Genomic DNA, 14,098 nt, shown 5'->3' with positions numbered 1-14,098 from the left:
GTATAAATAAATTATTATTATTATTATTATTATTATTATTATTATTATTATTATTATTATATCATCAAGTATTCAGCCCAAAATGACACAGTCCCGCAAAGGTAGATAGATGCAGGAATCCAAGATAACCATTGCTGCTGCCCGCCCTCACCCAGCGTTTGTCTCACAGGTTTTCTAAATGCAGAGTCCATTTGTGTGCCACTTCTGCCCCAACAGCCCCCAATACAGGCATCAAGTTGTGGGCAGAGCGTTCAGATGCACGTTTTCCAAATCAAGTTGAGCTATGTGCTCTGCGCTGTACGCCACAGGAGAGCGGGTGGCAGCCTGGTAGTGGCCCCTTCTGCTAAGACCTTCAGGTGGCTGTCCATCGATCTCACCATCCCAATAAGTTTAGTCTCACTGGCAGTGGTGGTGGGAGATCAGTGTCAGGAAACAAGATTTTTAATTTAACTGGGGAGAAAAATGGAGAGCTGTAGCTGAAAATAACTGAATAATGGCAGGTGAGAGGTCAGAAAAATCTTGAACAAAAGAGCAAAGAGCTGCACTTCCGATGCAAGGAAAGGAAATGGAGAAAGAGCCTAGTATTCATTTTCATGTCTCATGTCCTTCCATCTCCTGTGTGGAGTGGGGTGGGGTGTTAACCCAGTGTTTTCAGGAGTCATCCTATACGACTCTGGGTAACTCCTCCCTCCTAACTTACTTCACACAGGAAATCATCATCATAATTTTATGTGGCAGGAGAGAAGTGACAGGATTTGGGCGGGGGGCTCTGATGTCCCAAATGGAGAGTGTCATGGATGAGGAGTTACGTGTGATATCCCTCACTGCTACCTGAGTTTGGGTACAGCTGTTCCTCCTCAGTGAGCATGATGGTTGAAAACTCCCAGTTTCAAAGGAATCTTTAAGGTGGGGGGGGGAGTATGCATTTGTTCTTACCTAAGTAAGTTAACTTCCTTCTTTCCCAATCGAAAAACCAGTCACAGCCTTTATTGTGCTTATGCGAAGGTAACGACAGGAGTGGCAATCCTTTCTGTGTACCACAGGTCACTGTAACATTGATGCGGGGTGATAGGACCTCATGTTCCAGCAATAAATAATTCCCAGTTGTGAAATTATCAAACGTAGCAATATACTAGAGAGTAAAACATAAGACAAATGGATACTTTTACACTATATTTGTGTCCAGGATATAAGACATGAGGAGCATTCTCTAGACCCATAGTGCCACTGTTAAATGATTTCATATACGTATGGTCTGTACATACACCCTCTGAACTAGCTATGAGATGCCTCTCATTGTTAAAATGAAAATACACATAGCCTTTTTATGCCGCTCTACCAACAAATTTGCCCTCTTCATAAGACAGATAAATACCAGGAATGGGCACTGGATTCAGGCAGAGGCATTTTGGGGCTTGCCAGCGGCAGAGCAAGATCTTCATGAGTGGGGCATAATTTGAAGCGAAGACGCCGGAAGCATTTTGTGGCACCTTCACATTCCAGACATCAAAACAAGGGTCTACTAAAAGTGAAAGCAATGCCTTTAATCTTAGCTCAACAACCTAACATGAGGGCAAGATGATGGAGAAAGCAGCAGAATGGAGAGAAAGTGCAGAGGGAAAGCTCTGTGGTGACTGATAGGTCTATCTTACCATCAAAGGGAATGGTTTCACCCATGCTCTCCAATCCAGCAGTGGACAGCATAGTGGGACTGTGTCACACCCTTGACTTCTGTCTGGCTAGGCTACTGCAGCAAACCAGAACGGAAGGAGAGAGGTGCACAAAGGTCATGTGACCAACTTAGCCCCACCATGCTGTTTGCAGCTACTCCAATCCTAGTACAGTGATACCTCTAAATATGCACACCTCTGGTTGTGTATATTTCAGGATGTGAATGCGGCAAACCCGGAAGTCTTTTTCCGGGTTTTGCCCCGTGCATGCGCAGAAGGGCTCTACGCACCACGCGCATGTGCAGAAGCGCTAAACCGCGCTGTGCGCATGCACAGAATCGGCACCTCCAGTTGCGAATTCCTCGGGATGCGTCCAGAGCTCCAGAACAGATCCCCTTCACTGTACTTTACGGAAGGGAGCTTAAGGATGCTTTTGCTTAAGGACAGACTACCTGTTTTTATCCAGATGTTGGATGGGCATCTGCCAGGAATTCTTTAGCTGTGAATCCTGCATTGCAGGGGGTTGGACTAGATGGCCCTTGGGTCCCATCCATATCTACGATTCTATGATCCTATGAAATGAGTAATCAATGGCCACTGGAGTCCTTTCCAAATCTAAAATTCTATTACAGGTAGGTAGCCGTGTTGGTCTGAGGTAGTCAAAATAAAATTTAAAAAATCCTTCCATAGCTACGAAAGCTCATACCTATGACAAACTTAGTTGGTCTCTAAGGTGCTATTGGAAGGATTTTTTAAATTTTATTCTAAAATTCTATTAGTCTAAGACACCAAGCTGGAGACAGATTTGTCAATAGTGAAGGAGCTCCAACTTCCAATAAGAGGGAATGATTTTTACCTGGGAAGTAAATACCTTTTTGTTTAGCTCAGCCCAAAATAAACTTTAATGGTGCTTAGCCGAAAAGACCCTGGATCTATTTGTCTGTACTTTGGCAGGATTCCTACCCAGGGACATTCCCATTTCTACAATTTTAGTGCAAACCAAATCTTGTGAACAAATATACCAATGTGATTTATGAAGGGAGAGAGTTGTTACCTGCAGGTTTTCACTCAGCAGAGAGTTGTTGAATGACAGAATATAAGTCTCCTGATCCAAAAGAAGAACCATCCAGCCATTTGCATTTGACAGAGTGTCAGAGACATAACTGACCATGGTTGTCTTATTGCGGCTATCAGTCACTTTTAAATTATAAGGACAGATCGGGGCCTTTCTGAAAAACAATTAAGAATAGTCACATTTCATGGTCTAATAGCTACTGTTATTTTAGAGTGCTTGTTAGTCCACCATCGTCTTTCAAAGGCTTAGGCTAATGTCAGCTCAGATGGCATAAAACATAGATACCGTATTTTCCCGTGTATAAGACTAGGTTTCTTTCCTAAGAAATAATGTCAACAATTAGGGGGTGTCTTATACATGGATAGTGCCGAGGGTGGACTGGCAATTGGTTGTCGTCCCCCAAATGTCTTCTACATGGGGGCGTCTTATAGACAGGAAAATACGATAATCCTTCCCATTTGTCAGAATCTGTCTTCTGTGCAATATTGCCATCCAATATTTCAGAGAGCACACTTCTGATGTACTGAACTGGATCTCTAGCCTACCTCCCTTTTATGCAAGTCTCTCTTCTGTGAACCACCAGTTCCCTGCAACAGCTTCACTTTTAGGCAAAGCAATTCCATGTAAAATGCTTTGTTTTTATTTTTCTCTTTTGAGGTTGTGTTCTCTTTTTTTCTAGTTGCAGGGAGTCTCTCCTATGGCTCATGCTCCAGACAGTGTTTCTGATAAACAAGGAGCCAAATAGTGTGTCAATAGGCTTCTGTGGTTCCACTGCCCAAAACTAACTCTGATATTTGACAATATCATTAGCAGTATAATTCTTGTCCATCTCTGCAGTATCCTCAGCAAAATAGAAAAAGAAAGAAATGTAGTCAGTGCAGCCTCCCTTTTTTAGGTGCCTCCAAAGAAATCTCTTGGTTTAATCCTTGAAAAGGTAACAATATGCTCCCTCCCTTTAAAACAGGCAGGTTAACAGTGAACTGGATATGGATATCAGAGTCTCTTTCCAAACAATGACTCTGTTTTTATACACTGTCAAGCTACCACCAAAATAGAACTACTATATTGCTCACATAATTGAGCATTCCTGCAACCATAATTAGCACCATTTTAATTTGCCCTAAATAGCCAGTGATTTTCACTGTGCCCTAAATAGCCACCAATCTACCTCTCTTTAATGTTAATGGAGCAGAGTAGGGCATGAGTATTTGTAATTCAGAGGAGCTGAGGGAGTCTGCATGGATCATTAAGAGGAGAGAGCTTTCATTACCAAGGGAGGAGGGAGTCTCTCTAGGAACTGATCTTGTCTTTATGCAAAGGAAACCAGGAAAAGGCAACAGCCATCAGATGAAGTTAACCCCTGCCTCAAACTGCCAGGAACCTTTCAAAATTGTTAAGAACAAAACTAACTTATGACTTATTGACAACACCAAATTTTTACGTCCATGTAAGTTTCAGTTAAGAAGCAGCATGCTGCAAAAATCTGTCATGACTAGTAGATGGACCTTGACAGCCTTGCCAACATGGTTGTATAAACTGTTATGTAATTTAGCTCAAGTGTAGTGTGCAGAACTGTTGAGCATAAACGGCCCACAAAGGATTTGCTAAACCATTCAGCAACTCTGAGTAGAATAAATATTCAGTCTCCTGTTTATGTTTACCATTAGCTTACTTATCCTAAGGGTGTCTCTCTCTGAGTCTCTCTTTGTATTAAGGAAAAACACTTCGCTTGGCTCTAAATGCTTTTCGTTTGGTACCTTTGTGAAATAATCTACTGTAATCATGCCTCTCTAGAAAATGAAGCAGGAATAAAAAGGCTGTCTTAAAATAGTGCTGATAATATGAACCTCAATACTGAATTCTATTTTTTCACAAAGTTAACCTGATATTTTTAGCCCTCCACCCACCTCCATTGAGCACATACACCAGGAGCACTTTACACAGAGAAAACCTGTTTTGCACATTGTCAGAGGGTCGTTGTGGCTACTCTAGAGTCCAGTTTGTCTTCAGAGACGTTTATTAAGCTATTTATTTACAGTGTAGAGACAGCTTAAAACATGACCTCTTATCCCGAATCAGAATCCGGCAATGGCGTACATCTGTTCCTACGCCAGCAATGTAGCCTGGGCATGCCAAAACGCCGCCCCCTTGACCTGCGTTGTGGCGCTCTCCTTACTTCTGGCACCGGAAGGAGTGATGGATGTAAGAGAGAGGGCTTGCAGAGAGCAGCCCACTCTGCTTACTTCCACCAGCTGGGAGAGCAGCAGCGAGAGCAGCAAATCTGGGAAGGAAAACCAGGAACAGGAAGTGGTAAAGACAGGTCCAGGGCTCTGCAGAGTCCTGGAGGCTCAGCTCCAGGTTGGTAGCAGGGAAGCAGGGGAGGAGCTAGCTTCAGCAGGGGCTGGAAAGGAGGGGGTAGGTAGAACGGCACCTCAGGACTCTAGTTTGGGACCACGGAGGAACCGTAGAGCCAGGAGGAGGGGCGTTTGGATACCCAGGCTTAAAAGGAGGATCAGAGCCCGCCAGACGCCATTGCGGGCTTCTGCCCCATGCAGAGCAGACATGATTTGAGACATCTCACCACTGTATATAGCATGCACAATAAAACTCTGAAAATCCAGAGGATGTGTGGAGTGCTTACTCGGGAGTAGCCAACACCCATCTGTGACAATGCCCTTTCAGCTTCCTCCCTCAGTGGTCAGTCCCCTGGCTCTGCAGCATCCCTAAGCGTCTGCCTGCACCCCTCTGCCCCCGAGCTTTCCCATTGTTCCTCCCTCTGATTTCTCTCCTCCTCCGAGTCTCTCCCTCCCCCTCTGGCTGCTTCAGAACCACTGGTGCTCTCTGTACTTGACAAGGTGTGTAGGGAGTCACCCTTACACACATAAAAAATCCCAACTGAATCCTGCTGCATGTGACTGCTGCCAGCAGTTTTCAGAGACATTTGCCAAGGCCCATGTCTGTTCTGGACCCAGCAAGACCTAGTAGCTCCATCTTCACTCTCACTTTGACTAACGCTCAGCCAGGTCTGAGGCAGTGCATGCTGGAGCTCAGTAGCAGAACGTCTGTAGCAAAAAGTAGCAAAAAGTCCTATCTCCAGCCACACCACTTTTTGCAACCCTTAAAAAAGGGTGCACTTGTTCGCACATGGGAATCATGTAAACGCATAATTGGGCATTCCAGGGGACGTCAATCTTGGGAAAGAGATGTTCTTTGCGTATGTGCATACATTCCTAGATGTGCCATGTACTCTATAGAGCAGCCCACATCTTCCCCCAATCTCCCATCTGAGAGCTCCCATGCTATATGAAGAACTTGAGAAAAGAATGATACTTACAGACCAATAGACATACGGTGGAAAGTAACATTTCCATAGCAAAGACTGCCACTGGCAACTTGGCTGGCATTGACACTTGGCAAGCAAGAATCTGGAAGCGTATCCACAGAAGGGAGGAGATAGCTCCCCCTTTGCCCTGTGATTGTGCCATCTAGATCTTTAAGAATCGCACAATGAGGAAATGGGAACGATATCCAATTCGGGGCATTTAGAAGTAGCACTTGTTCAGACCTCACAGCAAATCCGCCTGAACAGTAGGGACAGGGAGAGAGAAATATGGTCTCATTACTAATAACTGATGAACAAGCTACCAAATCTGATTCAGTCATGGAGGGGTCAGAATTATTTTGGGATATTGAAAGAATACGGCTACATATCATTGCTTACTTGTTTATTAATAACCCAAAAGCATGTATTACTTCATACTGAAAATCTATGGCATATCCACTGTTGGTAACTGGAGATAAATGTATTTGGAGCATGGCATTCGCAATGAAATTGACATTGTGTGCCTGTTCAATACTAAGGGTGGGGTTTGCCCAGTGAATCCTGTCAATGGATGCCCTGTCTACACAAGGACTTCTGCTTACGCAATGGGGCTTTCTCCCCTCTCCATCCCCCATGCCCCCAAAATTGGCTTGGGAGGGGGTTGGGAGAGCCCTCCCCCCCCCCAGAATATACCACAGGGGGGAAAGAGAAGGGTTGTTCTGTCTGAAATGCTTGCATTGATGAGACATTTGTTATCGTGTCATGCTGGATTTCTCCCTAAAGCCACAGTTTCATTGAAATATATAGCACGCTAAAACGATACATTTAAGGATAGTTGATGTTCAAATTACCGTATTTATAGTCAGCTTTTAATTCTATTTATGAATGTATGTTAATTTTATGGACATAACAACATATTATAAAATATACAGTACTTCAAAAAGCCAGATTATGGGAAGGATCTCAGAACACTGCTTATGCCCCATTCATCAAATGTTGAGGTCTTACGGTTATTTGAGGTAGGGCACAGAAGATAGTACCTCTTTAGGATAAAATAAACAAACATTAAATAGGACTTTGTGCAGGCTGTCAGTCTGTAGATGATATAGTCCCTTTTCTCATTATTCTGTTGCCCCGTGTTTCCTGCCTATTTTATGAAGTTGCATTTGGGCCAAACTGGACATGACCTTGATTGCATGAAGCCAATTCAGTTGCGCTCATGCAGGATCAGAGACACGGGATTTTGGGGGGGGGGGCGGAGTTTAATCCTCTCCCCTCCAAGGCTGCTATTTGCATTGGCAGGGAAGCCTCCACTAATTCCCTGCCTGCTGTGGTCACTTATTTGACCCTACAAGGAAACCAGTTCACAGGCACAGAACAGTCCACATTTAAACCCACCACCACATTTTTTTATTATTATTTTTGCACAGAAAGCCTAACTTACCTTGACCTTGGTAACAACCAGAACAGGTGATGATTGCAGTGCAATTGGAAATGTCAAAATTCATAAAGGTTGTATTTGAAATCAATAGTTCATGCCTTTTGGGAGTTTTCAGTCCTGCCTGCATACAACTTCCATCCTGCAACAATAAGATAAAAACAGACTATATTGTGATATAGCTCCAGCGGTTTCTCTTATTCATTTCATAGGATCACAGAATCGTAGAGATGGATGGGACCCAAGGGTCAGCCAGTCCAACTCCCTGCAATGCAGGCATCTCAGCTAAAGCATCCATGACCTCTACTTAAAAAGCTCCAAGGAAGGAGAGTCCACCACCTGTATGGGAGTCTGTTCCACAGCTCTTACTGTTGAACAGCTCTTACTGTCAGAAAGTTCTCCTGATGTTTAGTTGGAATCTCCTTCCTTGTAACTTGAAGCTATTGGTTCAAGTCCTACTCTCCAGAGCAGGAGAAAATGAGCTTGCTCCATCTTCCAAGTGACAGCCCTTGAGATACGTATTTGAAGACGGCTATCATATCTCCTCTCACTCTCCTCTTTTCCAGGCTAAGCATACCCAGCTCCTTCAACCACTCTTCACAAGGCTTGCTTTCCAGACCCTTGATCATCTTAGTCGCCCTCCTCTGCACACCTTCCACCTTCTTAAATTGTGGTGCCCAGAACTAGACACAGTGATTTGCATGTCCATAAAGGCTCCCAGATTTTCAGCTTTCCCTCCCAGGTCCTATCCCAATTATCCTATGATTGATCCTGTGTTCTCTGCTTTCTGCCTTCTTCTCTCATGCCTCAGTTTTCTCACCTCTATGCAAATCTTCACTGAAATCAATTACTTCTCCCGTTGCTCATACTATGTCACACCCATTCTCAGCTTCCACCACTGGCTTCCCACTCGGTTCAGTGACTGGGAGCGGCCGCCGAGACCATGTAACACCCGTCCTGAAAGACCTACATTGGCTCCCAATACGTTTCTGAGCACAATTCAAAGTGTTGGTGCTGACCTTTAAAGCCCTAAACGGCCTCAGCCCAGTATACCTGAAGGAGCGCCTCCACCCCCATCATTCAGTCCGGACGCTGAGGTCCAGCGAGGAGAGCCTTCTGGCGGTTCCCTCACTGCGAGAAGCAAAGCTACAGGGAACCAGGCAGAGGGCCTTTTGGGTAGTGGCACCCGCCCTGTGGAATGCCCTCCCATCAGATGTTAAAGAGATCAACAACTACCTGACATTCAGAAAACATTTAGGGAGGTTTTTAAATGTGTGATATTTTAATGTATTTTAATCTCTGTTGGAGAGTGGCTGGGGAAACCCAGTCGGATGGGTGGGGTATAAATAATAAATTATTATTATTATTATTATTATTATTATTATTATTATTATTATTAAGCTCTCCATGCTCTCACTGCCTTCAGGCCCTTGTGAAAACGTAAGTTGTGCAAAAATTGAAAGTTGTGTCTTTCACAAGTCATACCTATAGACAGGAGGAGCTATGCACTTTCTGAGTTGCTAACATCTATTAAACAGAACTACACATGCAATGTTAATTTTAAGTTCCAACTGTAGGCAACATTGCTCTTTGGCCTTGATGGAAGCAATCTCCCCTTCCCACCCTCCCCCCCCCCAAAAAAAATTAACTTGCAGTGTAAAGAGCAGAAGCACAAAAGGACAGAAGTAACAGCTGGTTTAAAGGCATATTTTAAAAATAAAAGGGCTGGCGGAGTGGAAGGTTTAGCCTTCTTGTTAAATTAATGTCATAAAGTTTTAATTGATGTTAAAGAGGCATCATTATTAAAGGATAGAATTACATAAATTAATATGTAAATTATGACAAGACAACTCTTTATCGTGAGATAATCGAAGATAATCACACCCCCAGGGTGCTGTGAGGAAGAAAGCATAGCTGAGTGCTTCTAAATCTCCTCACAAGTATGGGGTGGGGGGCACTCAAGGGCTCTATATCCAGCGACAGTAAAACAAAAGCAAAAGGCTGTGTCTTAGATGTACTGGAAACCACCAACCAAAGATTTCCATATGCCTTCTTGTTGCTCACCTCACTCTACCATTCTAATCTCTCCTGGCCCTTGAGCTTCTTTGCCTCCGTTGTCCTCACTTTCACAAGGAATATTGTTTCTCCACCGTCTCACACTCCTAAGGCTCCCTGGGCTTACACACACACACACACCTGCACACATCCTTACACACAGCTTACGGAAATGAAACAAACCCAGGTACTTGAAGGAGCACGTCTCCTGACACTGACCTGTATAAAGAACTTTAGGTTCTACTTCTGGGAATGGTGTGGCTGGGAAAAGCTATTAGTTCTTGGGGAATTTTTAAACAGAGAAATATAACTGGCGCAATCCACTACAGCAGGGATAGGCAACCTAAGGCCCATGGGCAGGATGCGGTCCAATCGCCTTCTCAATCCGGCCCATGGACGGTCCGGGAATCAGTGTGTTTTTACATGAGTAGAATGTGTGCTTTTATTTAAAATGCATCTCTGGGTTATTTGTGGTGCATAGGAATTCATTCATTGTTTTTTTTTTCAAAATATAGTCTGGCCCACCACATGGTCTGAGGGCTGGAAAAGGTTGCTGACCCCTGCACTACAGCATCCCTTTGCTAGTCACCACTTTTCAAGCAGCTTGCAGACGGAAATGTGTGAAGGAAAAAGGAAAAAGCATAGGCTCCTCCTTCCTTCTACAGTTTGTCTCCTCCAATCTCTGCAAGCCACCTCTCCTCTCAGTTGGTGGGGCATCTTCTCTGGGTTGGGCCCAGTGATAGAGCACATGCTCTGGACAAACATGTATGCAAAACAACAACATCCCTCCTATTTTTTATACTGACATAATACGGTTCCTGAAATGCTGGCTATGGATAAAAAGGGATTCTTGTTTGCTAGCCAACTGTATTTGTGCAACATTGGCTAACCTTTTACAGCAGCTTCCAAACACATTCTGTGTGAGACACAAATATCCTGCACTGTTGTTACTCAGAGTTTAATAGGAATCCGAGTGGCTTTTGGTTTGCTATACTTGTGGAGAGGGATTTCAATGCAACACAATAAAAGTTAACAACAGATAGATAGTTTTCCTCAGCTTCAAAGCAGCGGATAAAGATGAACAGATAAGCCCTCACTATGCCACAGGGAATTATTTTCTGTTTTACAGATTAGAGAATTGAGACAAAGAGATTAAAAATATTGCCAAAGCAATGAAGGAAAAATTAGAACCAAACATAAAACTCAGACAGACTCTGGATGAGAGAGCAAATGTCTTCTCTAGTCATGTCTTTCCTTATTAGTTCTGCAATAGTCACTGGGATACATTGAACACACAAAGTACACCATGCCTAACTTCATAAAGCTATACATGTCTACTCAAAATTAAATCCCACTTACTCCCATGAAAGAATAAGGCTGCAATCCTATACACAGAGGAACCAGAGACCAAATTGCAAACATGTGCTGGATTATGGAGAAAGCTAGAGAGTTCCAGAAAAACATCTACTTCTGCTTCATTGACTACGCAAAAGCATTTGACTGTGTCGACCACAGCAAACTATGGCAAGTTCTTAAAGAAATGGGAGTGCCTGATCACCTCATCTGTCTCCTGAGAAATCTCTATGTGGGACAAGAAGCTACAGTTAGAACTGGATATGGAATAACTGATTGGTTCAAAATTGGGAAAGGAGTACGACAAGAATTGATGCTTTTGAATTATGGTGCTGGAGGAGACTCTTGAGAGTCCCATGGACTGCAAGAAGATCAAACCTATCTATTCTTAAGGAAATCAGCCCTGAGTGCTCACTGGAAGGACAGATTCTGAAGCTGAGGCTCCAATACTTTGGCCACCTCATGAGAAGAGAAGACTCCCTGGAAAAGACCCTGATGCTGGGAAAGATTGAGGGCACAAGGAGAAGGGGACGACAGAGGACGAGATGGTTGGACAGTGTTCTCGAAGCTACCAACAGGAGTCTGACCAAACTGTGGGAGGCAGTGGAAGACAGGAACGCCTGGCGTGCTCTGGTCCATGGGGTCACGAAGAGTCGGGCATGACTAAACAACTAAACAACAACAACAACCTATGCACGTTTATTAGAGGGTAGAGGTAAAGGGACCCCTGACCATTAGATCCAGTCGTGACTGACTATGGGGTTGCGCGCTCATCTCACGTTATTGGCCGAGGGAGCCGGCGTACAGCTTCCAGGTCATGTGGCCAGCATGACAAAACCGCTTCTGGAGAACCAGAGCAGCGCACGGAAACGCTGTTTACCTTCCCTATTTATCTACTTGCACTTTGGCGTGCTTTCGAACTGCTAGGTTGGCAGGAGCTGGGACCGAGCAACGGGAGCTCACCCCGTTGCGGGGATTCGAATTGCCGACCTTCTGATCGGCAAGCCCTAGGCTCTGTGGTTTAACCCACAGCGCCAGCCACATTTATTAGAGGGTAAAGCCCCATTAAACTCAGTCATAAGTCAACTAGCAACCATGGAGAGGGGTGTGCAAAAACCTAAAGTTTCATTACAGCTCATTCACCTCACACTAAACTAAGCTTGACATCTAAATATGACTATAAAGTCTGACAACAATGCTGAGAAAAGACCTCAATATTCTCCCAGAAGCTGTTTTTTCCTAACTTTATTGCCCTTTCAGTTTGTTTCTTTATTAGCCTCTGAAAGTGGAGGACAACTTGAATTCTTACCTTCTCATGCAAGTGACCAAGTATTAAACTATTGACAACAGAGGTGTTTCCAAGACTCTCCACAATGTCAATTCCAAAAGATTTGCAAGAAGAGATGTGGAAGCTCCGAAGCTGTAGGTTGCTACTGTTAATAATCTGTTAATAATAAGTATTTTAAACATTAATACATTGTTACAAAGGAAATCAACAGATAAAGTAAATGAATAGTTGTCTGTGCTCCGTAAGACACTGTGTGAGAAGACAGTGACATTCATAAACAAAAATTATGAATTTACCAATCACCTAACCAAAAAAACAAAGGTGTTTTTTTTTCAGTCTTGCCACACTTTATTACATGGCATGAATGAATTACGGGTTGACATTCCACAATTTATGCTACAAGGGACATTTAACTATGATTATTTTTTCCAGTTTTTATTTTAATTGTGAAATAGTTAAATCACAAAGTTTTCGTATTTACAAAACGAGACACAAAGATTGGGTTAATGTAATTAGTAAATTATTATTTAAATGGTAAAATTAGCATTATACTTAACTTCCACATGGCTCAATTTGTTTAATTTTTAAATTCCTGGGGGCCAGCGACATCATCATAAAGTCAATAGCCCTGGTGGAGGGATTAAATGCACTGCCACCTAGCTATGCTATGCCATGCATTTATTGTAGAAGGTACCGTAGCTTCTACAGGGCTTTGGCTACAACTGTATTGTCCCAAAATAGCAACAGGCATGATATAGCAATATCGAGCCCTGACCCAGCTGACACAGTAATTTACCCACCCTGCCTTCCTCTCCCTTTATCTTATTCCTCATCTGCTTGATTAACAATGAGAAACAAACCAGAAGACTGGATTTTCAGTACTTTCACACAGGATCAAGACTGCAGTAATAGAGACATAAATTATTAGAAATACATGCCCCCAATAGTTACCATAAAAAGGGGAAGTATATCTGTTTTTAAACTTTGTTTTTTTGTTCTATTTTGGCTTAGTTCTGCTCATTTTATTATCATTTATTGTTATGCATGTAAACAATGAAAATTATAAATTGTTGCACAACAAAGTTACAGTAGTTGGAGCCAATGAATATTATGGTAAATGTTCCAACTTTGACTCCCAGTAATGCTCAATGGTCAAGGTCTCAAGGATGATGAAGTTGTTGTCCCAAACATGTCAAGGGCACCAGGTAAACTATCCCACTGAAAGTGTTTCAGAAGACTTGGTGGTGGGGAAGCAAAAAATTATGATTATCCTACCTTAACTCCACCTTCACATTGCCAAGCTGTGAAGGTTTCGAATGTAACAGGCAATGTGGCGTTTGCTTTTTGAGGGTGATATTCTGGGTATATTAGGAGTCCAAAGCTGTTTAAATTTAAATAAATGATAATGGTTTTATAACAAAACATTGAGATGGGAAAATGTGTAGATATAGGAAGGATGGGAGAGAACCCAGTTTGCATTTAAAGACAATTCTACATAACTCACACTTCCCAATATAATAGGTGAACTGAAACACAACCATCCTTCCTGGGACCCAGGTCATGCTGGCCACATGACCTGGAAGCTATACGCCAGCTCCCTCGGCCAATAATGCGAGATGAGCGCGCAACCCCAGAGTCGGTCACGACTGGACCTAATGGTCAGGGGTCCCTTTACCTTTACCTAAATTGTGCAATGTGGTCCTCGTGCCAAGCAATCTGTACAAAAATGCATATGATGGGGCATAGAAATGCATATACAGTACAACCACATCTTGTGGGTAATTAATTTGCACAATTTCAACCTTATGCAATTGAAAGCTCACCAGTTAAAATAGTGCAAACTGTCTGCACACAAGGCAGAAAGCTTAAATGTTCTTTTTGCACCTGTTTTCTCAGC

At 43.1% G+C, this 14,098-nt stretch overlaps 1 protein-coding gene across 6 annotated transcripts in view; it reads right to left on the bottom strand.

The window, feature by feature from the left end:
• PKHD1 (PKHD1 ciliary IPT domain containing fibrocystin/polyductin) overlaps positions 1-14,098 on the bottom strand; it is a 261,509-nt gene that overhangs the window by 109,332 nt on the left and 138,079 nt on the right. For all 6 annotated transcript variants that reach the window (XM_088665480.1, XM_035110412.3, XM_060272303.2 and 3 more), the window contains 6 exons: positions 13,477-13,582; positions 12,223-12,357; positions 7,512-7,647; positions 6,080-6,326; positions 2,725-2,899; positions 937-1,132 (listed from right to left, as the gene is read on the bottom strand). In XM_088665480.1, the coding sequence (XP_088521606.1) occupies positions 937-1,132; positions 2,725-2,899; positions 6,080-6,326; positions 7,512-7,647; positions 12,223-12,357; positions 13,477-13,582 (995 nt within the window). The remainder of the gene's footprint in view (positions 1-936; positions 1,133-2,724; positions 2,900-6,079; positions 6,327-7,511; positions 7,648-12,222; positions 12,358-13,476; positions 13,583-14,098) is intronic.

This window comes from Zootoca vivipara, chromosome 3, assembly GCF_965207765.1.
Source record: "Zootoca vivipara chromosome 3, rZooViv2.hap1.1, whole genome shotgun sequence".
NCBI lineage: Eukaryota > Metazoa > Chordata > Lepidosauria > Squamata > Lacertidae > Zootoca > Zootoca vivipara.
This window is presented reverse-complemented; position numbering and strand designations above follow the sequence as displayed.